The sequence below is a fragment of the Miscanthus floridulus genome, chromosome 8 (genome assembly GCF_019320115.1).
Source record: "Miscanthus floridulus cultivar M001 chromosome 8, ASM1932011v1, whole genome shotgun sequence".
NCBI lineage: Eukaryota > Viridiplantae > Streptophyta > Magnoliopsida > Poales > Poaceae > Miscanthus > Miscanthus floridulus.
In genome coordinates this window covers 179330195-179353832 of record NC_089587.1, presented here as the reverse complement: position 1 = coordinate 179353832, position 23638 = coordinate 179330195, and the positions used below count along the sequence as shown (strand labels likewise).

Sequence of the window (23638 nt, the reverse complement as noted above, 5' to 3'; positions counted from 1 at the left end):
ATGCCCCTGTTTCGTTGATATCGCGTGAGAGTTGTGATGTTTCGTTGATGTTGTGTGAGAGTTGCGATTAGCCTGGAAGGCAGTTTGCAATTTGGTGTCAAGGTTGTAAAAATTTGCACCGTGACTACTACTCGCAATTGAAAAATAGGGTTTATTTGCAAATTGGAATATTTTCATCACCATTTGAGGGCACTTATGGCCCCGTTCGCTTGGATGAATCTGGAGGAATTTGTGAGAGGAATTATTCGTGAACAGTAAAATTCAGCCAGGAACAGTACTTCCTCCGTACCAATCGAACGCAGCCTATATCATCTCTAACATCAGCCTATTTTAATATAACATGTGGGGGCTCGTCCTGCATGTCATTGGGACAGGCTAATGGCAACGTGTTAGGTACAAACCGACCAACATATGCAAACTTGAAAACTACCAATCAGAACCATTAGATGCTGATCTAATGGATGGGGTGAGAGGTGTGATTTTTTTTGTGCTTAAGCCCCCCACCCGCTAGCCTTTTTTTACGCTTAAGCCCCCTCACCCCATCCATTGAATCAACATCTAGTGATCCTGATTTGTAGTTTCCAAGTTTACACAGGTTAGTTGGTTTGCACCTGATATGTTGCCCAGGCTAATACCCCACATTGTCATTGGCTATATAACCAAATGGTATAGCCACATGGATGGATGAACGAAGATTCCCACTGCAATATGAAGCCGCTATGTTCGTATCAGCGTTTGCGGTTCTAGTTCTACCTTGCGCCGCAATTGCAGACTTGCATGTCATGACTCCGCGAGATCTGGGAAGGTGGCGGCGCAAGCAGGCCTAGAAGGCGGTGTTTGTTATCCGACAACAAAATGAAAAGACCGTGGCTGACAAGTGGACCAGGTAGCTGGAGGGAATGACAGGTGGACCCAGTCGGGCCACCGGAACGGCATGCAACAGAAACACGCTTGATAAGAGCATCTCCGAGAGTACGTCTCCCAATCTAGGATTTTTAGGAAGATTGGAAAAAACTCTCCAACGATTCCTGATACCACCTCCTGACCTTTTAGCACTACAGACCCCTCTGCGCTTAAAGATACGCGCAATTCCTCCTCCGCGTATCTGCCTCGCGTGAGTTTCCTGGCGATTTTCTCCTTCGCGCCATAGACGAGGCCCGCGATCCGGTTCGAGACGACGCCGGCGAGGGAGCCGCGTTCCTTGGCGGCCGCGAGGATCAGGTCGAGCGTGGTGCCATACTGCAGGCCGCTTCTCTGTTCCTGGCCGAGATGGCTCTGTCGCGGTGGGGATGGCGCGTCTCCCTGGGCCTGGTGGGCGCGCCGGCCGCCCGGCCGTCGTCATCTTCGTCGGCGCGTTCTTCCTCACCGACACCCCCAGAAGCCTCGTCATCCGGGGCCGGGCGGTGCTGCTCGGGGTGCGCGGGCCCGACGCCGAGCCTAGGGACATAGCCAAGGCCGTCGAGGCCGCGATCGAGTACCGACCGCACCTGGTCCTGTCCTCGCCTGGCCGTGCCCATGTTCTTCCAGCTCATCGGCGTCATCGTGCTCGCGTTCTTTGCGCCGCTGGTGTTCTAGACCGTCGGATTCGGGAGCAACGCCGCTTTGATGGGCGCCGTCATACTCGGTGCGGTGAACCTGGGCTCCCTCGTGCTCTCCACCCTCGTCATCGACCACTACGGACGGAAGGCGCTCTTTATGGTCGGCGGGATACAGATGGTCACAGTACATGATGCATGCTTTACCGTGGATGACCGGAGGGACCCGCGTATTCTTTCCTGCGAATTATTGGGTACTCTCGGAGACGAACTTATTTATTTCTCCTAATATTTATTTGGAGTTATAAAACATCATGTTTTAGGAGGGAAATTATTGGGTACTTTTGGAGATGCTCTGACTGTCAAAACCAAAACTCTGAAACATCTTCCTGGCGGGCTCCTGCCACGCTGAAATCATCCTGATTCCCACCTAGTTCTTGCTAAATCTACCCTAGATTCTTCTCAGCTATCTTAGTTCCTCAAATTGCAGTTGCGTTTACCAATAATATCGTGTATAACACTGCTTTGGACACATAACACACGGATTGGCAGAAGCATAAAGCAAGCAAGAACAAATAAAACTCCAGACCAACCGAGTCTGCAAGCCAAAGAAAATGTTGTCCCACCAACATGACTTCTAATTTCACTTTCCAAAGCAATTTGTACCTCAATGACATGACATGCAGGTGAGGAATCTTTATACATGCTCACTTGCATATGAACTGGTAATAATGATAATAGATAATGCAAGCATTACAAAGCTGGATTTCAACGCACAAAACTGCCACTAAATTAAAGCCAGTGCGCTTATGGACGTTGGAATTAACGCGGGCTACTTCTGCAGGCTAGCTCGGGATCGGATCCGCGAAGAGCAGTGGAGAGAGGTCGAAGCCAGGATCATCAGGCAACATGTCGTACATGCAGTCCAGTCCGTCGTACACGTCCATGGGCTTGTACCCGGTGAGCCCCTCGAGCTCCTTGCTCCACCTCCGTACCTGCTCGCGGTCGACTCGTGCGAGTGCGCCGGCTCCAGGCACAGCCTCACGAGCAGGACCGCGGCCGCCGCCACGGCGGACGGCAGGAGCTTCACGCAGCGGTGGTCGAACAGCGACGAGTCGGCGAGGGCGTGCGCCCTGCGCCGCACCTCCTGTCCGACGTGCCGCCTCGTGAAGTGCTCCACGAACGTGTGCGCCGTGGGCCCGCCGAGCCGGTACCCGAGCGCCGCGAGCAGCGCGCGCTCCGCGTCCAGCACCTCCCGGCTCGCCGCGAATCCGCAGCAGACGGCGATGTCCCTCGCGTTCATCATCCTCGGCGCGGTGTCCCTGCTGTCCTCGTACTTGGACGCGGCGTAGGCCGCCGCCGCGCCCAGGAGACGGAGTTGGTAGTCGTTGCGGATGTCGGCGCCCGTGACGGCGGCGCTCGCCGAGAGGAAACGGTCGGCGTAGCTGACGGCGCGGTGGAGCGCGTCCTGGCCGACGCCGAAGTGCCGCGCGAAGTCGTGCATCCACTGGACCAGCGCGGCACGCGCCACCGGGGCCGTGCAGCCCGGCGACGGCCGCTGCCTGGTGTCTGTCTCCATGGCCCGGAGGCTGGCGCCGATGTCATCGTCGTCGCTGTCGTAGGTAGCCAGGGCGGCGGCACCGTCGTCGTCGTAGGACGAAGCAGGGGGTGCCGGCTGGACGTGCGCGTTGGCGGGCGGAAGCGGAGGGAGGACTCCGATGGCGCGGAAGTAGTTGTCCAGCTGCTCCATGTCCATGGCCTCATAGCCACCGCCGCTGCTGGAGAATGGATCGAAGCCGGGGGGCAGCGGTTGACTGAGAAGCTCGTAGGCGAAGGGATCCATGTGTTAACTCTTTGATCGACTAGGAGTAGATCAGTGGGTATTTTGACTTTCATTCTGTATAAAAGAACTAGAACACATGGATCCAGAGAAAGTGAGAGGGGAGAAAGAGAGAGGTACAGACCATCGGGCTTGGTGGACGAGCTTGAGGAGTCCACGGCGTCGGTGTCATTGGCGGTGTGGCAGTGACGGTGTAGAGGTGGCGGAGTCCCGGCGGGGTGGAGCTACGGCGGTCCGGTGGTGCTTCCCGCCGCTGGTAGTGCCACTCTCTGGATCAGATTAGGGTTAGGACAGTGAGGCTGTGGCGGCGGTGAATCTCGTACCCTGAGCCGTTTGCCCCACCTCCTCTTTATAGGCACTGTGCGACGGGGGCCCACCAGCCACTAGATGGTTGGACGTCCCCGATCAGAACGCGATCAAGGGGTCATCTCGACCGTTGGGTCAAGACGGATGAGATCAATTCTAATATTCTCCCCCTTGATCTCAACTCATACTTTAACTTTAAACTTTGACTTTAATCCCTTTCACTTTTATTTGTTCCATCACGGATTAGTGCATAGAACATGCTTCATCGTCACGGTCAATCGTCGATGGACTTAACAGCTACAATACACGTCTCTATTTTATTGTCCGGAAATCATAGGCTATACCATAAACCCATGTCGACTGTGTGTTCTCCAAACACACTGGGTGGTAAGCCTTTTGTACGCGGATCCGCAAACACTTGCTTGTTACTTTTATGTTCAATACTTTCAGTATGATTCCGGACTTTCTCCTTCACAATGTATAACTTTAACGTCAATGTGTTTGGTAGCACACTTGACCTGTTGTTATAGGAGCGAACTTCTTAAATGGTTATTGCTGTTGTATACCATTATCAATTTCGGGTGTAAGTTCTTTTAACCATTTCGCCTATTCTTAAGCCTCATAACAAGTTGTACCATGGGTATGTATCTTTGATGACACCACAACTGTTTCTTTGGAGCTTTTTCATAATAAAACTCCAACTGCGAGTGTTAGCTACTATGTGGGTTTTACTAAACATCTCGTCAAAATTTAACATTTATATCCACAACTATTTAAGAGTACTTATTCTTTCTTACTCACCATGAGGCCTATAAATCTTTGCACGATTGCAAAACATTCTCAACTCCATTCCAGTGATCTATATCTGGACTGGACTTATGCTAAAATATTCCGGATACATGAACTATGTCAGGATAAGTTCTTACTTATAAGCATTTATTAAGCTTCCAACAGCTGAAGCATATAGGACGTCCTTTTAATCGATCTTACATTGGTTCTTGGAACACTGGAAGTTTCCAAAACTATTATCCTTTACAATAGGAACAGGTGCAGGTTTACTCACATATATACTTTATTTCTTTAGAATCTTCTCTAAGTATACACTTGAGATAGTTCTAATATCCCTTTTCCTTTTGTCTCGGTAAGTTTCAATCTCTGGAACGAATGACGCTTTACCAAGACCATTCTCATTGAAACTTGAGGACAAGAAGTGTTTCTTCTCCAACAGTAGATTAACACCACTACTAGCGAGTAAGGTGCTACCCACATGCAGGATTAGGAAAATAAATTTCCTATGTTTAAACTTTGCATAAATACAATTGTCCTCTACATTCTCTTTAAACCCAAACTTTCTTATTGTACTGTCAAACTTCAAGTATCAATGTCTTGAAGCTTGCTTTAATCCATAAATGGATTTCTTTAGGCAATATCCCTTACGTTCTTTTACTTTCACGACAAAACCTTTTGAGTTATGCCATGTAAACTTTTTCATACAAATCCCCGTTGATGAATGTGTCTTTACATCCTTCTGATGTTACTGTAAATCGTAATGTGCCACTAACACCATTATGACTTTAAAAGAATCTTTGCATGCTCATTATAATCTATTCCTTCTCTTTGTGTAAATCATTTCGCCATAAGTGGTCCTTTATAGCTTTCAATATACCATTTGGATATCTTTCTATATTCCCTTTGGAGTCACCTTTTTCTTGTAGACCCATTATAGCCTACTATTTTGGCTTCATTAGAAATTTCTTCTAAGTCCCAAACATCGTTGGTATTTATCGATTTCATTTCATCTTCCTTTGCTTCCTGCCATTTAGACGAGTGAACGCCACTCATGGCTTTTTCAAATGAGGTGGAATTATCCTCCATTTGAATTTCTTTCTTAACATTGACTCCTTAGTCATCAGAAATATCTGTTTTTCTTATTCTTTGAGACCTTCTGGGGCCTCGTGGCACTTCTTTCATATAGGGCTATCGTTACTCTTCATTGCCAAAAGGCAATTGTTCTATAGCCTCCTATATCACAAGATCCTTATTTACTTATTCATCTTCTTGTCGATGTTTTACCACCGATAGCCTGCCACGGGGGTACCCTGGGGTAGTATGTTCGGGCTTCGGCGTATGCCGAACTCGATGGTTTACGCAAGAGACAAGCCGATTTATCCTGGTTCAGGCCCTCGATCGTAGATCGAGTAATAACCTTACGTCCAGTCGGCCTTAGCCTTTGCGTCGGATTGATTATGATCTGCTCTGTTCTCTCTCTTTGATAGGAGCATTGCCCTCCTTTATATAGTCAGGAGGCCAGAGTCCTAGTCGGTTTACAATGAGATTTCCTAGTAGGATTACTTGATAGTTCTACTACTAAGATTTACATGGGAAGAATCCTAGTTGAACTAGATCTTCTCTCTCCCTTGCGGGGTATCCTGTGGGTCCCGTATCGACAAGCCCCTGAGCACTTCATGGTTGAGCTCTGAAAGTCTCGCTCTGCCCCTTCAAATCTTGTTGAGTAGGAATAAGATGTCATCCGAGTGCTTTCTGGAGTGAAACCTTGCAGCGCTTCTTAGGATCTTTGAGTGGTGGGTGCTTTTCTGAAGAAAAAATACATCCATCTGGTTGTAGCCCCCGAGCCTCTTGCTATTTGGAACAAGGAGCTGGAGGATCTTGTCTTGAAGTTGTTCCGATTGTTCGTTGAAGTTTTATCAAAAAGAACTCGAATATGGCTCGTTCTGGGTTCTTTTTGTCGTAATGTCTTGAAATGGTCTGTGTTGAGGAAGTCTTTTGGTGACGTGCGCTTTTTCGAAGAAAAAGGGCACTCACTGAGTGTAGCCCCCGAGCCTCTTGCTATTTGGAACAAAAAGTTGGAGGGTCTTGATCCTTTATGTTGTTTGAAAATTTGTGTTCTGAAGTAGTCCCCAAGACTTGGATTAAACCATCGTCCGAGTAGTCTCGCGGCATCCTTCCGAAGCGGCCTTTTAGTCTTGGATTAAACCATCATCCGAGTAGTTTTGCGGCAGTGCAGCCTCCGAGCTTATGTCCGGGTTCCTTTTTGGTGAAATTGCACTCACTGAGTGTACGAGCCTCGTGCTTTTGGTTTATCCCGCAGCTCCGCGCTTTTCTCCGAGTTCTTCTCTTTAGAAAAGAAGTCGGATGAAGAGTCTTGATGTATCGTCGTCGTTGTAGTCTTGAGTTTCTTGTATTCTTGGTCCTTTGTCTTTGGTTCCGAGCCTCCGGAAGTAGTTGAAATGAAAACCGGGTTCCCTAGCTTAGTGTTGATTAGGCTATGGTGCTGGTCGAGCCTCCGAGCGTATATCCGTGTTGTTTTGTTCAGAAAGAAATCGGATGCGAGGTCCTGGCGTATCTTGGTTGCCAGATGTAGTTGTATGGTGGTGGTTGAGTGTAAATGCCTTTTGTTCACGGGTTGTACTGTGCTGGTATATTCTTCCGAATATGCCCGTCTTCGAGTACTGCTTCCTCTCGCCTGAGTCATCTATTATTGAGTCCTGTCTTTTCACTGTGTCCTTTGTTAGGCTTATTTCGTTGGTACTCCTAGTCCATGTGCGCCGATCCTTTGGTCTATAAATACTGTCCCGGAGTGCTTGTTTTCATTCATTGGATATTCTGTTGAAACCTTGGTGGTCATGAACATGGTAGTTTGTGAAGTAGAGCAGCCCCCGGGCATGTTTTGTAGTTCCTGTGTGTCTTGTCGTAGCTGGAGGAAGTCTTGTGATAGGGATTAGAGGTAGGCTAATCCCGCGACAGCATTGTGCCAGGATGTACGTGGTGGTAGTTGGAGGAAGTCTTGTGATGTGGGCTTCGTTCCTTCATCCGGCAGTTCTGGGTTGATCCTCGTCGCCTGTCTTGAGACCGTCCGGTGCAGATCAACACCATATCCAGCATCACATCGGTCTTGGGTAGACAGATGCCTGCCGGCCTTCTATGCTCCATGTTGCCCTGCCAGTGCTGTCGATTTCCGCCTTGGATGCACTGCGTCCGTCCTTTGAAGAAAACTAGTGTAACTGATGGCGGTTTGTCCTTCCGAGTAGCAATTTGGGACACGTAGTCGTTCCAGAGCCTAGTCGTGTCCGTGTTCCTCTTTGCTACTTTGCTTTTCGTGGTGCCGAGTTCGTTGGGTCTTGTAAGATTTGTAATCTTCTATTTTTGAAGTCGCTTGTAATGTAACGAATCTTGTCTTCTGAGTTGTCTTTGACTTTTCTGTTGTGATCCCTGTCGTTCGTGAGACTACCGAGTTCTTTCTTACATAACCGGGTTCTTTTGTTCCTCGTGAGGTAGCCCTTTCTTTCTTCTTTCTTTCTTCTTGGTTTGACGGGTTGTTCTTGTATCAATCTGATAACCCTGCCGTGGCGTTGGACGGATAAGTCTGAAATCTGCCCGTTGGTTTGTACCGTTGTGAGGATTCGTGCCCTCCGTCGTTTTAGCTGCGTCGGTAAATGGACCGTTGCGTTCCCACATTGTGTTTTAACGGGCTTTGTGGGCCGTTTGTATCACTGAAAAATCTATTTAAAGACCTTTTATCTTCCTTTCCCTTGTCGCCCAGCTCTTGCCTTTAAACCCTAGCTCTCAGAAATCCGCCGCCGTCATTGTCGCCATCACCCGAGCACCATCATTCTAGCTTCATCTTCCTTAGTGCCTTTTTTGCTTCCGCCAGTTCATGGGAAAGAAGAAAACCGCAAGCAAGTCTCAGGCGACCTTCGTGGACGAGGAGTCATCCCTGTCTTTGATTGAAAACCAGGAGTTTCGTGGCCATGAGGGCAGCTCAGAAGGTTTGGCCGGCTCCAACAACAAGCGAAGACCAGCTGCGCGAGCTCGTTAGCGACGGCTTGATCCAAAGCAAAGTCATCGCTGAATGGAGAGTTCCGGGCGAGCATCGGGTTCCGGCTCCGGGTCCTAGGTGAGATTGTCCTTTTTGTTTCCTTTGTCCGTGCTGGACTTTGTCTTCCTGCTTCCGCCTTCCTTCATCAGTTTCTTGGTTATTTCGGGGTTAGTCTGAACCATCTAACCCCCAATGCCGTTCTCCATCTTTCTGTTTTTGTTCACCTTTGTGAAGCCTTCCTTGGGATCCCTCCTTCTCTATCTCTTTTTCGCTTTTTCTTTCGTCTGAAACCTCAACCCCGCCGTGAAGAAACCAGCGCCCTCGGCGGTTGCGGGATTCAGTTTCGCCAGGGTCTCAAAATTAAGTTTTTTGATTATGACCTGGTTGATTCTGTCAAAGATTGGCGTGCCGAGTGGTTCTACGCTGCCAATTTGATCCCTTCTCTTGTCGTTCACTCCGGATCTGGTCCTGTGGTGAATGACCGATGGGACAAGAAGCTTGAGTCACCTGCTGAGATTCAAGCGATCCAGCCACTCCTTGATAGGATTAGCATGCTGAAACAGCAGGGTTTGACCGGCTTTGGTATTGTTTCAAGCTTCCTTCGTCGCCGGGTTCAGCCTTTGAAAGAGCGGGAGCATCTCGGCTTTGAGTATTCTGGGGCCGAGGATCCTTCACGCATGGTCCCAGCTCTTGAGCTGACCGGTGAGGAGGTACTCGAGCGCCTCCAGAAGATGCTGAAAGGAGTGAGCGTCATTCCTCCTGCCGTCTCTGAGTTCTCGGCCATCAACCCGCCCCCAGCTGTGAGTTGTCTATCTTTTTGTTTGAGTTCTTTATGTACTCTTGCTGCATCCGTTCTTGCTTAGCTTTTCCTTGTCTCGGTGTTTTATCTTTTTTCGCAGGAGCTTGGGCGGAACTTTGTCGATCCGATCCCCCTTGATGTTCTCCCTGCCGTGGCGGAGACTGGGGATCGTCTAGCTGGTACTTCTGCAATTAGTAAGTCTCAAACCTTTACAGCCCTTCCTAGGGGTTTCTTTCAGATTTGTTGATGTATATGAAGAATATGTTCCTCGTCTAGTCCCTCGCTGGTCCTCGCAGTGTCCCGAAGAGGGGGCGAATGGACGGGTCTTCATCTGGCTTGCCTGTCTCCAAGAAGCCTCGCAAACCAAGTACTCCCTCAGGTACTCCAGTTGTTGCTAGCATGCTCTTAGGTGAGCACATTTAATACTCTTTGTTCTTTTATTTTCATGTTTCTCTCTTGAACCGAGTACTTTTCATCTCCTTTTCAGCAGGTGCTCTGGTTTCGTTGGCTGAGGAAGAAGAGGATGATGAAGTCCCCCTCATCATGCGGCGGTGAGTTGTTTTTCATATTCTTGTTGCATTGAATTTCTCCTCTTTGTTTTGAATTTTAGTCTTGAACTTTTTGAAGTAATCGGAGGTCGGGTGTGAGTTCTTCCGAGGCTCCTGCGCCGACTTCTTCTGAAGCTCCGGTGTCGAGTTCTTTGGTTGCCTCTGTCCCGAGCTGTACCGCTCCTCGGTGCGGAGTTCTTCCACGGCTCCAGCCCCGGCTTCTTCCGCGGCTCCGTTGTCGGCTGTCCCGCTCCCGTCGCCGGGTGGCGGGGACGTCTTCGCCGTCGTGGTTCCCCCTGCGAGGCTTTCTCTTGGCTTCGCGAAGAAAAAAGTAGTCGGGTGAGTAGATTCTAGCTTTATCTTTTTGGCTTTTATCTTCCTTCCTCTGGTTTTTATTGGTGCTTCCTTTTATCACTTTTCAGTGTTTCGTCTTCTCTAATTTCTTCATCGACTTCTTCTCTGCCTCCCGCCGTGCCAACGAGTTCCGAGCCTCGAGACTCACAACATTCTGTTGATGAAGTCGCCGCGGGGGCTTCAGAGCTACCTGGCGGAGTTGCGGACTTGGTCGCTCCGGAGGTAACTGTGGCCGTCGCGCCGGGTCCTTCTGAGGGTTTGGCTCCGGCTTCCCTGGAGGTTGCTTTGGTCGTTCCTTCTTCGCCCCAGCCGGCCTCTCCTTCCCCTTCTCTTGCTTCGGCGGCCCCTCCTTTTCTGGTGACGTGGTGCAACAGTTCGATGCCACTCATCGGTTATCGGAGCTGACCGTAGCCTGGGGGAGCTTGTCGACCCTCGCGACTTCTTTTGGTGAAAAGCTCCAGGTAGGTTTTACTGCCACTCCTCTTTTGCATGCTTGTTTTTCTTCTATCCTTACGCCTTGTTTCTCTTTGCCTCTTTTTGCTCAGTCTTTCTCTCGTGATCATTCTGGCTTCTTTTTCTCATCTGAAAATGAGAGGAAGTTGTCTTCGGAGGTGGACGCTCTGAAAGCCGATCTTGACCTCCTCCGGGCTGAGTTGGAGACGGAGCGTCAAATGCACCAAAAGGAGGAGAAAGCCCTTCGCGCCCGGGTAGTGGAGACGGAGAAACAGAGAGATGCTGCGGTGGAGTCTGCGAAGAATGAATGCAAAGGTGCCGCGGGTTCTGCCTGTTTCTTCTTGTATTTTGACTTCTTTTTCCGCTGACTTGTTCTTGGGTGTCCTGTCTAGCTCTCCGAGTTGAGAAGCAGAAGCTCTCGGAGAGTATTGATGAAATGAGGGCCCTTGTCCGTTCTAGTCATAATAGAGCTGAGGAGGTAATTACTCATGCTGAGGAAGAACTCGCCCTTGCTAAGCTGATTAGGCGCGGAGCTGACAGAGATCTTGTGCAGGCCCAAAAAACTATTGAAGGCTTGTCCGGGAAGCTGGCGACGGCTACTGAGAATTGGAATGTTTTGTGGAAATCTTTTCGTTCAGTAGCCGATGTCCTCCGGACTCCAGCGGATGACGGGCAATCTTGGGCGCAGTTCATTCCCCGGATTCCGACTCGTTTCCAAGAGTTCGCGAAGAGGTGTGCCCAAGTATGTACCAAGAATGTGCTGGCCCAGGTCCGGGTCCTTGCTCCAGAGGCGCCTCTCTCCAAGATAGCAGAAGAAGCTGAAAGCCAAGAATATCTTGACGCCGTTGAGAGGATGGAGTCTGAGGTCGAAGGTCTAGCCAGTAGGGTTGTAGACAGTCTAAATATTGACATTTCCCTTTCTGATGACAACGCCTGACTCGATTGAGCATCCCCTTGTAATATTACACTCCTTTTTAAATGAAGATTCTTTATTTTTGTTGATGTATTCTTTGCCTGGGTGCGGTTGAAGTTACTTGACTTGCTGAGTACTTTGTCCTGTTCCCGTCTCTGCTCCGCAAAACAACTCTGTGCGTTATTCTGACGAGACCCCTCGATTTGTCGAGTACTTTTCTTTTCTTCCTCCTTTGTGATCCGTCGAGTGCTTTGTCCGTGCTATGACTTGTTAGATGTAGATCTTTGCGTTAACAACCTTTCGCCTGCGCTATGTAAAACGACTCGGTATAGAATGTTGCCTTGGCAAACTTCGGCATCCGAGTGCTTTCTTGAGTGGCGCTTGTGCTTTTCCGAGGCAAAAAGTATTCCTATCTGGATGTAGCCCCCGAGCCTCTTGCTTTTCGGAACGAAGTGCTGGAGGGTCTTTTGAAGTTAAATTTCGGTCGACTCAGCCATTTTGCTTTTTGTTTCGGGTGTTAGCTTTTAGCTACCCTCATCGGCGAGCTCAAGCGTTTTTTTCAGCTATTTTGCTCTCGGCCGGGATGCTCAGGCATGTTTTCAGCCATTTTGCTTTTTTGTTTCGGGTGTTAGCTTTTAGCTACCCTCATCGGCGGGCTCAAGCAGTTTTTTTCAGCTATTTTGCTCTCGGCCGGGATGCTCAGGCATGTTTTCAGCCATTTTGCTTTTTTGTTTCGGGTGTTAGCTTTTAGCTACCCTCATCGGCGGGCTCAAGCGTTTTTTTCAGCTATTTTGCTCTCGGCCGGGATGCTCAGGCATGTTTTCAGCCATTTTGCTTTTTTTGTTTCGGGTGTTAGCTTTTAGCTACCCTCATCGGCGGGCTCAAGCGTTTTTTCAGCTATTTTGCTCTCGGCCGGGATGCTCAGGCATGTTTTCAGCCATTTTGCTTTTTTGTTTCGGGTGTTAGCTTTTAGCTACCCTCATCGGCGGGCTCAAGCGTTTTTTCAGCTATTTTGCTCTCGGCCGGGATGCTCAGGCATGTTTTCAGCCATTTTGCTTTTTGTTTCGTGAAAACAACTCGTTGAAGGTCATGACAAGACATGCTGTGGATGAATGCCATCTTTATTGATCATGAGTATAAACTACTACATATGTTGTTGAAGAGTATTGCTTTTCGTCGATTGTGAACGTTGGTCCCTTGTGGCTTGCATATCTGTTTTTTCTTGAGTTGTTTCTACGCGTAGAATCTTCTTAGCTGGCTGATGTGCCATGTATTGCTGACTTCTTTTCCATCTTCGGTTATTAACTTGTATGTGCCTGGTCCGGTGACTTTTGTGACAATGAAGGGACCTTCCCATGGACTGAGTAGCTTATGTCGTCCGTCAGTCTTCTGTATCCTTCTTAGTACTAAGTCTCCGACTTGTAGTGATCGAGGTTGGGTACTCTTGTTGTAATGCCGTCTTAAACCTTGTAGGTATCTGGCTGATTGGAGGGTAGCGTTTACTCTGATTTCTTCTGAGCTGTCGAGTTCTAATCTTCTTGTGTGTTCCGCTTCTCCTTCATCGTATTGCTCTATCTTTGGGGATGTCCAGATCAAGTCGGCGGGCAGTACGGCCTCTGACCCGTAAACTAGGAAGAAAGGTGAGTAGCCTGTTGCTCTGCTTATTTGAGTTCGTAGTCCCCATACTACTTTCGGTAATTCTTCAATCCATTTGGACCCATAGTCCACTAGTTCTTCGTATAATCTTGGCTTTAATCCGGCTAGTATGAGTCCATTAGCCCTTTCTACTTGTCCGTTGGCCTCTGGATGTGCAACAGACGCATAGTCTATACTGAAACCACAGTCTTGTGCCCAGCCCTTGAATTCTGTAGCTGTGAAAGGGGAGCCTAGATCTGTGATGATTCGATTGGGCATGCCGAAGCGGTGCATAATGTCTTGGATGAACTCGACTGCTTTGGTTGCGCTGTACTTCGCGAGTGGTTTGTATTCAATCCACTTGGTGAATTTGTCGATTGCTACGAAGATGTACTCGAAGCCGCCTTTTGCTTTTTTCAGGGGTCCTACTTGATCTAGCCCCCAGCAGGAAAAAGGCCAAGCGGGTGGGATGCAGATAAGATTGTGAGCTGGTACGTGGGCTTGTCTTGCAAACATTTGGCAACCTTTGCATTTTTGACAAGCTCTTCTGCGTCTTTCAAAGCGGTTGGCCAGTAGAATCCGGTGCGAAATGCTTTGCCAACCAGTGTCCTTGAAGCGGCATGATTTCCACAGCAACCTGAGTGTATTTCATCTAGGATTTCTTTGCCTTCTTCAAATGAGACACATTTTAGTAGTACTCCTGATGATGCTGCTCTTCTGTAGAGTTTATCCCCTACTAGAACGTAGTTTTTGCTTCTGCGAACAACTTGTGTGGCCTCTGCTTTATCTGCTGGCAGTTTATTTTCTTTGATATAGTCAATGAAAACTTGGGTCCATGAAGTGTTGATTATCAAGATCTGAACGCCTTTAGCCTGAATTTCATGTGTTGTTTCACCGGGTTGTTTGATAGAGGGAACTGATAGCTCTTCTATGAATACGCCGGGTGGAACTTTTGCTCTGTCTGATCCGAGCTTGGCAAGGACATCTGCTGCAATGTTGGAATCGCGTAGGACGTGTAAAATTTCTAATCCTTGGAAATGTTTTTCAAGTTTCCGTATTTCAGCACAATAAGCACCCATGTTTTCTTTGGTGCAATCCCAATCTTTGTTGACTTGGTTGATGACCACTGCTGAATCGCCGTATACGAGTAATCTTTTTATTCCGAGGGTAATCGCCACTCGTAGCCCGTGGATGAGGGCTTCATATTCTGCTTCGTTATTTGTAGCTTGCCATAATATCTGAAGGACGTACTTGAGTTGTTTTCCTTCTGGAGAAATGAGGAGAACGCCTGCACCGGCCCCGCCTAGTTTGAGTGATCCGTCAAAGTACATCTTCCAGTGGTCAAGGATTGTATCTGATAAAGGCTGTTGAATCTCTGTCCATTCGGCCACGAAATCGGCGAGGGCTTGAGATTTGATTGCTTTCCGTGGGGTGAAATTGATGTCAAGAGCTCCAATTTCAACTGCCCACTTGGATATGCGCCCCGTGGCATCTTTATTGTGTAGGATGTCTCCGAGTGGAAAATCTGTCACCACGGTAATCTTGTGGCTTTCGAAATAGTGGCGAAGCTTCCGTGAGGTAATGAGTAGAGCGTAGAGTAGTTTTTGTACATGCGGGTACCGGATTTTGGATTCTGACAGTACTTCGCTGATGTAGTATACGGGACGTTGCACTTTATACACGCGCCCTTGTTCTTCTCTTTCTATGACTATTGCTGTGCTGATTACGGTAGGAGTTGCCGCAATATATAGCATCATATCTTCATCTTTCTTTGGAGGTGTCAGGATAGGCGATGAAGTGAGGTATTCTTTAAGTTTTTTGAAAGCTTCGTCGGCCTCTATTGTCCACTCGAACTTGTCTGTCTTCTTTAGTAGTTTAAAGAAAGGTAACCCCTTTTCGCCGAGTCTTGATATGAAACGGTTGAGGGCCGCCATGCATCCTGTTAGTTTCTGCACATCTTTGACACTTCTAGGTGGGCCCATTTCTGTTATAGCTCGAATTTGCTTGGTGCTGGCTTCGATCCCGCGCTGACTGACCAAAAATCCGAGTAGTTGTCCTGAGGGAACTCCAAATACACATTTATTTGGGTTCAATTTCCATCTCCATTTCTTCAAGTTTTCGAAGGTTTGCTTTAAATCTTCAATTAGAGTGTCTGGGTTCTTTGTTTTCACCACCACATCGTCCACGTATGCCTCCACATTTTCACCGATTTGATTCCCAAGGCAAGTCTGGATAGCTCTTTGGTACGTGGCGCCAGCGTTCTTTAGTCCAAACGACATGGTCTTGTAGCAGTAGGCACCAAACGGGGTGATGAAAGATGTCTTGCTCTGGTCTTCTTCTTTTAGTGCGATCTGGTGATATCCTGAATAGCAATCGAGAAAAGATAATAGCGCAGATCCTGCTGTCGAGTCAACTATCTGGTCAATGCGTGGTAGCCCGAACGGATCTTTTGGGCAATGTTTGTTGAGATCTGTGTAATCGACGCACATACGCCACTCGTCCGTGTTTTTCTTCTGTACAAGGACCGGGTTTGCTAGCCAATCTGGATGAAGGATCTCCTTGATGAATCCGGCTGCCATCAGTTTTGTTATTTCCTTTTTAATTGCTGCCTTCTTGTCGGGTGAGAATCGTCGTAGCCGTTGTTTTACAGGTTTGGAGCTTTTGTTAACATCAATTCTGTGCTCAGCCAACTCCCTTGGGACTCCTGGCATGTCGGCTGGCTTCCAAGCGAAGATATCTTTGTTGTCCCGAAGAAAGTTGGTGAGCGCGAGTTCCTATTTTGCCGAGAGGTGAGCACTGATAGTTGCTGTCTTGGAGGTATCGCCTGTGCCTAAGTCGATTTGCTTGACGTCGGCTTCTTTTGGTGGTGCGATGATGCTGGGCTTTTTAGCCGGTATTTCTAATTCTTCTTGGCTTGTTTCTGCAGCGATTGCGGCTATTTCTTTTCTTCCATTGTCGGCTTGCGCTTTAGCTGCAATTTGGATCGCCTGAACGTCGCAGTCAAAAGCGCGCTTTAAATCGCTTCGAAGAGAAAGGATACCGTTGGGTCCTGGCATCTTAAGCAGTAAGTACGGATAATGTGGTATTGCCATGAATTTGGCCAGTGCTGGACGTCCGAGGATTGCATGATATGATGAATCGAAGTCGGCGACTTCAAATTTGATAAACTCTGTTCGGTAGTTTGAAGGAGTTCCAAAGGTAACAGGTAAAGTAATTTGTCCGAGTGGCATGGCTGCTTTGCCGGGTACTATTCCGTAAAAAGGTGTGCTTGTTGGCGTAATCATCCCGGCGAGTTGTAGTCCCATTTTCCTTAGAGTTTCTGAAAAGATGATGTTAAGTCCAGCTCCTCCATCGATTAGTACTTTGGTGACGGTCATACCAGCAATAGTCGGATCTAGAACCAGTGGATAATGGCCTGCGTTTCCCACGCTAGTCCATTGGTCTTCTCTGGTAAATTGGATAGGATACTGTGACCAATTGAGGTATCTTGGTGTAGCCGGTTCTGCTGTCATAATGGTCCGCAGTGCTAGTTTTTCTTGATGTTTGCTTCTGCAATCCGGAGCCCCTGAGAAAATCACTGCTACCGTTCCCCTGGGTTTTTGGAATCCTTTGTCCTCGTGGTTGTCTTCTTCTCTTTTCTGATTGTCCTCTTTGGTGTTTTCCTTACTATCTTTTCTTGTGTATCGATCATTGAAAGTGTAGCAATTTCCGATGGTGTGCCTCCCACTAGGGTGCAATGGGCAACGTATGTTTTCAATGTCATCATATCTTCTGGGTTTGGGAAACTTCTTTGATTTGTCGGCCATTGCCACAGTATTGTCTGGTCTACGTTTTCTTTCTTGATGTCTGCTATTTCGGTGATTTTGCTTGTCCGGGTTGTCTTGGTTGCTTCTGTCCGGGAACCTCTCTCGTGTTTTTTCTTCTGCAGTAATCATCTTTTCTACTGTACGTCTGAATTCTTCATTGTTTCTCGGATTTTCTTTGCAGAAGTCTTGAAATTGCCATCTAGCCATGATTCCGTGAGAGAAAGCTTCAATTACTTCTCGTTCGGTTATGTCATGCACTTGAGCTCGTAGTTCGCCGAATCGTCGATAGTAGTTTCTAAGACTTTCACCTCCCTTTTGCTTGAGTCCTTTTAGTTCTGCATGAGTGATTGGGTGTGTAATGATTCCTGCGAAATTCTCACAAAAAGCTCTTTGCAAATCCTCCCAATTTCTGATAGATCCTGGATTTAGTTTATCGAACCATTGGAGGGGCATGGCCTCCAGTGCCATGGGGAAGAAAAGGGTTTTGATATCGTCGTCTCCTCCGGCTAGTTCAATTGATTGTGAATATATTCTGAGCCATTGCTTTGGTTCAGTTTTGCCATCATACTTGGAGTGATTAGACGGTTTGAATTTGTGAGGTAATCGCACCAATGCGAGCCTGTTCGCGAAGCAGGGGAACCTGTCGTGTGCCTTGGTTTCTTTGAATTCAGATTCGGCGCCTTCCTCTGGCCAACTGTTGTTCTGATGGGAACAATCTTGCGAGGTTGTCTGGGTAGGTACCCTGCTCCTAGTCTTCCTTAGTTGTTCAAATCGGTGGCCTTGATTATGTTCCTTCCTACTTCCTCCGTCATGGCTTCCACCCGGCCCAAGTCTTTCGAAAGCGGATTTCCTTTGATTTTGATCTTCTTGCCGGTGGGTTGTTGATCTGGCGGGTAGTCTTGATCGAGCTTTCTCTTCATGCGTTCTCGGGATTGTCGATCGGAGCAAGTCCTGGAGCTGTTCATACTTCTCACCAGGATGCGAAGTTGCTCCGAGTTCTTCTAATGCTTCTCGAATCTTATCGTAAGGCGTATTCGCCGTGCGTCTTCCTTCGACTTCTCGTTGCGATTTTCTTTTGTCGTACTCAGCCAATTCTGACTCGTATCTGATCCAAGCTTCCCTGCGCTGCCTAGCACGGTGTTGGCGCCCTTGCTTCAACTTGTTTTTTCTTTCTCTAGCTTGTTTCTGACTATCTGTTTCTCCGTCGTAGCCCTGGGCAAAGGGTGATATGTTGGATTCTGATTCATCTGATGATCTGACATCGGGTGCTTCCGGGGGATTTAATGGTGACCGCGGTCGTCGAACCATGAGCACTTCTCGTGCATGAGTCGTTCTGTTATTGGCGTTAGTTTTCATGCTGTCGGAGTCGCTGATAACTTTAGTGGATGCCTCGGTGTCGTAGATCGAGTCTCCTTCTTGGTAAGGTAAAATAGCTGTTGTTGTTGTGCCGACTAGTTGGGTTCCGCTACCCTCAGGAACGGAATCCGGCCAGTGGATGATACAGTCCTGCGATGTTATCGTTAGCACGAGACCCTCCTGAGCTCCTGTCAGTGGTATCCCGAATCTTGGATTGAAAAATCTTTCGACCTGTCCCTGATAGGATTTTGTCATGTTGTCGAGCCCAAATGGAAAAGAACTCGACTTCTTGAGAGAATTCTGGGGGTAATCCGAGTTGTTTTGGGTTGTGCTCTGGAATCTTGCCAAAAAAGAACTCGGTTTCTTGAAAGCACTCGGATAAAACTTCGCCTTGGAGCTTGAATTCGAATCGGATACGAGTGGTCGTGAAATCCGATTTGACTCGGATACTATGAGCTGCGCGAATCTTCTGGTGAGCTGATCCGTTGCAGTTGTTGAAATAGGAACTTCTTTTAGATGATCTGGATCTTCGAGGAGATGGCTTTGAAGCTTGCCGTTGTTGTCTGCCTCGCAGATCCATGAGCCGAAGATGAAAGTTGATCCCGTCGGGAAAATTATGTTGTCGAGGTCCATCGAGCTCTCGGAAGCAAAGTCGCCGAAAGCCCCTACCTGGCGCGCCAGCTGTCGATGTTTTACCACCGATAGCCTGCCACGGGGGTACCCGGGGCAGTATGTTCGGGCTTCGGCGTATGCCGAACTCGATGGTTTACGCAAGAGACAGCCGATTTATCCTGGTTCAGGCCCTCGATCGTAGATCGAGTAATAACCTTACGTCCAGTCGGCCTTAGCCTTTGCGTTGGATTGATTATGATCTGCTCTGTTCTCTCTCTTTGACAGGAGCATTGCCCTCCTTTATATAGTCAGGAGGCCAGAGTCCTAGTCGGTTTACAATGAGATTTCCTAGTAGGATTACTTGATAGTTCTACTACTAAGATTTACATGGGAAGAATCCTAGTTGAACTAGATCTTCTCTCTCCCTTGCGGGGTATCCTGTGGGTCCCGTATCGACACTTCTTTAAAAGCTAACAACAGGTGTTGTATATGTCATACAACATCAATATATATTAAGCAATTTGTTGCTCTAAAACACTGTAGTGGATATGTAATCACACTTCTATTCAAGTCTTAGGTATGTACATACCATGCTCCCTCAGATTACTCCATCTTCTGTAAAGATGGTGTATCTTCAAATTTCTAATTTTGGGTTTAATCTGCTAAAAACTCATATGGCGCGTTTAGCACCACCTTGATAACTCTGAACTCGTCCAGTATGAATACTAGTCGACTATACTATCTTCCTATCGGAACTGTAAAAGGTTTAGGAATTTAGCTATTTCTTTACTTTAGGGGTATCGTTATTATGACCGTCTTACTCCCTCAACGATCACATTCATCTTTTATAGATCACTTTTACCTTCAATGCATAGTATGCATTGCATTATCTGAAGTATGGGAAAGTATCTTTCTTAATCTTACATTTCTCCCCCTCGAAATATGGTATGAACTTTTCTACCATAATTTCGAAATATTCAGAACTCTTATGAATGAGGAAACTTTGATTACTTACTTCATCCACATGATTACATCATGCAAACAAAATTTGTATGGGAGTACATTTTCCTCATTATACTTCAAAACTCAATATAGTCTATTATTATCGATACTTCTGTAAGTCACGCTTGCATATCATTCTTATCTTTTGGTTCACATGCAACTTTTTTTTGTTCTTAAACTCATTAAGTACTTAATGACCATGACACAATCAGAGTGTACGGTCAATTCTAGGATAGCATAAGAGCTACCCCAAACTTCTCTCCATGTGCGGAATATACTTAGAGCACATGAGTCATCATATCCTTCTCCCGCCATGCAGGATAAGTACTATGCCAAACTCTCCCGCCATGCAGAATTGGTTAACATATGTACTATGCCAACTTCACCCCGCCATGCGGATATTTTCTCAATCTTTTTTCCGCCATGCGGATACTATCACATCTTTTTTCGCCATGCGAGATAATTCCCTTGAACGGACATAATTGTCAGGATTGGCTCGTGTTCAATCATCAAATTCAGAAATAAATCCGAATATTCTTTTAACACACATGTTTAATCCATGTATATGACTTTTACAACTCTCATAAGTGAAACTGAAAATAAGTTCTTCTTCATAGAGAGTACATAAAAGACATTTCTCAATGAAGACTATCATTGATCTATCTCTTTTCTTGGATCAATATCCTAGAATTCTTTTCTTTTGAAGCAATTCTTTAAAGAGAACACAGTCCCTTAAGCAATGGCATTTTTTCATACATAACTTGCCTTTAGGCATTTCATCATCTGAGTCACAAGTACCCAGCTCATTTCTTTTACTACTTCCAAGAATAAAAGCATAGAGATCTTTTGTCTGAAAAAAATATTTAACAATAATGCTCATTAAACTTTGAAATCTTTATGTTCTATTCTATATCACCGTTGGGCAGAAATAGAATAAAACATCATTCTTCTACATTAATTCCACATCACCGTTGGGAAGAAATGGAATTAACGTATAGAAATTCAATAATCTTAAAAACATAGAACTGCTCCTCAAAATTAAATTCTTCCGTTGGTTCGAATTTAATTAGAAGACAATCAACTTCATTGCAGCGGAAACATGAAAATACATTTCTCTAGTTTAAGAGCATTCCTTGATCTTTATCTATTCTCTGAAAATTGGTCACTTTGATGCAAAATTCATCAGAGATTTAAACTTTAATCATAAAACTCATAAAATTATAATATTGTTATCATCAACGTTGGTCAAAAAATAACAATACCATAATTTAACTTTAAATTTAAACTCATAAATAAACTTATAATATTGTTATCATCAACGTTGGTCAGAAAATAACAATATTATAATTTATCTAAACTATCAACTGACTATTCCTCCAATTAAAAAATTTTCAGTTGGTTCCAATTTTAACTGGAGGATAAACTTTCCATCATTTACTGAATAACTATAACTGCTCTTCAAATGAGAAGACAATAAACTTTTAACTTTGCAGCGGAAACTTGACAAAAAAAATTTCCTACTTTTCAAAAGCATTTTTCTGTACTTTTCTACTCTTTGAAAATTCTAACACGTTGGTGCAAAATTATCAGAGATTTTAAATCATTCTTTGAATGAAATCATCAAAATTTGCTTCTGAAAAATAATAAAACAATTCTTAATCATCACTATGCATTCTGGCCCGGTCCAGCACTGTGTAGCCCGGAGCCCAGCTACAGCAGCGCGCGCGGCCCAGCTGCTCACGCGCTCGGCCCAGATACTACAGCAGCGCGCGGCCCACCACCGCTACGCGCGCGCCTTCCTCCCCGCGCCCAGGCCGCAACCTGGGCCTGGGCCGGGAAAGCTCAATCCCGCCTAGGCCGCGAAACGGCCCATTTGATCTCGGCCATCCGTCCAGATCCGACGGCCGAGCACGCATTTCGCTCGGATAAAACGCCGACCCCACGCGCGCCCGAGGAAACCCTAACCTCATTCTCTTCGGCCCTCTCTCTCTCTTCGCCTCACTCCGCTCTCTCTTCGCAGCGCAGCAGGAGCCAGCCACCGACTGAGAGGGCGAGAGCAACGACGGTGGAGCGGAAGCCATGGCGCCGTGCGCTCCCCAGTGGGTGAGCGCGCCGCCGTCGAGCGGCCTGGCCGTGGCGCCTCTTTGGTCGGAGCCCGACGAGCAGCGCCCTGGCTCGGCGTTCTTTTCCCCGCGTGTCGGTCTTTACGACGGCGAGGTTCTCTCTTCCTTTTCCCCTTCCTTTTTGGTTCTCTTTTGTGTTCGAATTGAACCGATTTGCAGTGTGGGGATCGAAGTTAGGGTTTCATTTTCTCCGAACCGAAGTTCGTTTCTCTTTCTTTTCTCTTCTTTTCTTTGCCCTGAGATCTGGTCACGGGTTTAGGGTTCGGATCAAGCGGTCTTGAAGCGGAGCCCCTTCCATCTTCACCCAGCTAGGGTTAGAGTCTGTTCTTCTTCCCCACGTGGGTTAGGGTTAGGGTTCGAATACTTTTCGAAATCGAGACCCCTTCTTTCCCCGTTTCTTCACCCGATTAGGGTTTAGGGTTCGATGAACCCTTTGTATTTCTTTTCTTTCGATCCGAATCGGATCTAGCTCCGTTCTTTTCTTTTCTTTGCCCAGTGCCGTGATCTACACCTTGCAACTCGCTCTGATACCATTGTTAACTCTTTTGGATCGACTAGGAGTAGATCAATGGGTATTTTGACTTCCATTCGGTATGAAAGAACTAGAACACATGGATCCAGAGAGAGTGAGAGAGGAGAAAGGGAGAGGTACAGACCGTCGGGCTTGGTGGATGAGCTCGAGGAGTCCATGGCGGTGTGGCAGTGACGGTGTAGAGGTGGCGGAGTCCCGGCGGGGTGGAGCTACGGTGGTCCAGTGGTACTTCCCGCCGCTGGCAGTGCCACCCTCTGGATCGGATTAGGGTTAGGACAGTGGGGCTGTGGCGGCGGTGAACCTCGTACCCTGAGCCGTTTGCCCCACCTCCTTTTTATAGGCACTATGCGACGGGGGCCCACCAGTCACTAGATGGCTGGACGTCCCCGATCAGGACATGGTCAAGGGGTCCGTCTCGACCGTTGGGTCAAGACGGATGAGATCAATTCTAACACCATGATCTCCATCTCTGAGAGAGCTAGCGAGAGAAAAACAGAGGAGCCCGGTGGCGTGGTGTGCTGGTGGCGGCGGCGAGCGGAGAAAGAAGGCAGGAGGCGAGCGGCGCGCATATGTCGCGCTCACGTTCCCGGTCTATTTATGCACGCACTCCATATCTCCTCTTAGAGATGGGAAATCGACTCGGTGACGGAATCCGACTAGCCCCGCGAACCGCAGCTGTTACCAAAAATAGCCGTGCGCGCGTCGGAACTCCCCGATTCCGCACGGCGAGCGGGAGAGGTTTGGCAGGGGCAGGGACTGCACGAGGAGTTGTTTCCAAAAGCGCCGACGTCGTGCGATCCCACGCGACACGGCGGGTTGTTTTGCACTTTGCAGCGTCGGTCTTCGGAGTCGGAGTCGGAGTCGGAGTCCAACCGAGTGGGTGTACGCTCACAGGCTCACAGCGCACGTACGCGGGCGCTGCCAGATTCTCTGAGAATCTGCACGGCGCGCAGCAAACAAATCTGAACGGGAGCAGACCAGTGGAGC

At 47.5% G+C, this 23638-nt stretch overlaps 2 protein-coding genes across 2 annotated transcripts; one reads left to right on the top strand and one right to left on the bottom strand.

Annotated features, from left to right (window-relative positions):
• Nucleotides 1–2232: 2232 nt before the first annotated feature.
• LOC136470244 (putative cyclin-F2-1) lies at nt 2233–3378 on the bottom strand. Its single transcript, XM_066468153.1, has 2 exons — nt 2531–3378; nt 2233–2296 (listed from the first exon to the last, which is right to left on the bottom strand). The coding sequence occupies exons 1-2, from the start codon at nt 3376–3378 to the stop codon at nt 2233–2235; spliced, it is 912 nt and encodes a 303-aa protein (XP_066324250.1).
• Nucleotides 3379–10738: 7360 nt separating this feature from the next.
• Nucleotides 10739–11623, top strand: LOC136474146 (uncharacterized). The gene is made up of 3 exons (XM_066471746.1): nt 10739–10987; nt 11065–11150; nt 11226–11623. The coding sequence occupies exons 1-3, from the start codon at nt 10891–10893 to the stop codon at nt 11607–11609; spliced, it is 567 nt and encodes a 188-aa protein (XP_066327843.1). The 5' UTR covers nt 10739–10890; the 3' UTR covers nt 11610–11623.
• Nucleotides 11624–23638: the final 12015 nt, after the last annotated feature.

What these genes read in the sequence shown, in the direction of transcription:
- LOC136470244 (XM_066468153.1), bottom strand. Translation starts at nt 3,378, where the DNA reads ATGGATCCCTTCGCCTACGAGCTTCTCAGTCAACCGCTGCCCCCCGGC. An exon ending in CACGAGTCGACCGCGAGCAG is followed by an intron (nt 2,297 to 2,530) that starts GTACGGAGGTGG and finishes GTTGAAATCCAG; the next exon opens with CTTTGTAATGCTTGCATTAT.
- LOC136474146 (XM_066471746.1), top strand. Translation starts at nt 10,891, where the DNA reads ATGCACCAAAAGGAGGAGAAAGCCCTTCGCGCCCGGGTAGTGGAGACG. An exon ending in TGCGAAGAATGAATGCAAAG is followed by an intron (nt 10,988 to 11,064) that starts GTGCCGCGGGTT and finishes TGTCCTGTCTAG; the next exon opens with CTCTCCGAGTTGAGAAGCAG. An exon ending in GTCATAATAGAGCTGAGGAG is followed by an intron (nt 11,151 to 11,225) that starts GTAATTACTCAT and finishes GATCTTGTGCAG; the next exon opens with GCCCAAAAAACTATTGAAGG.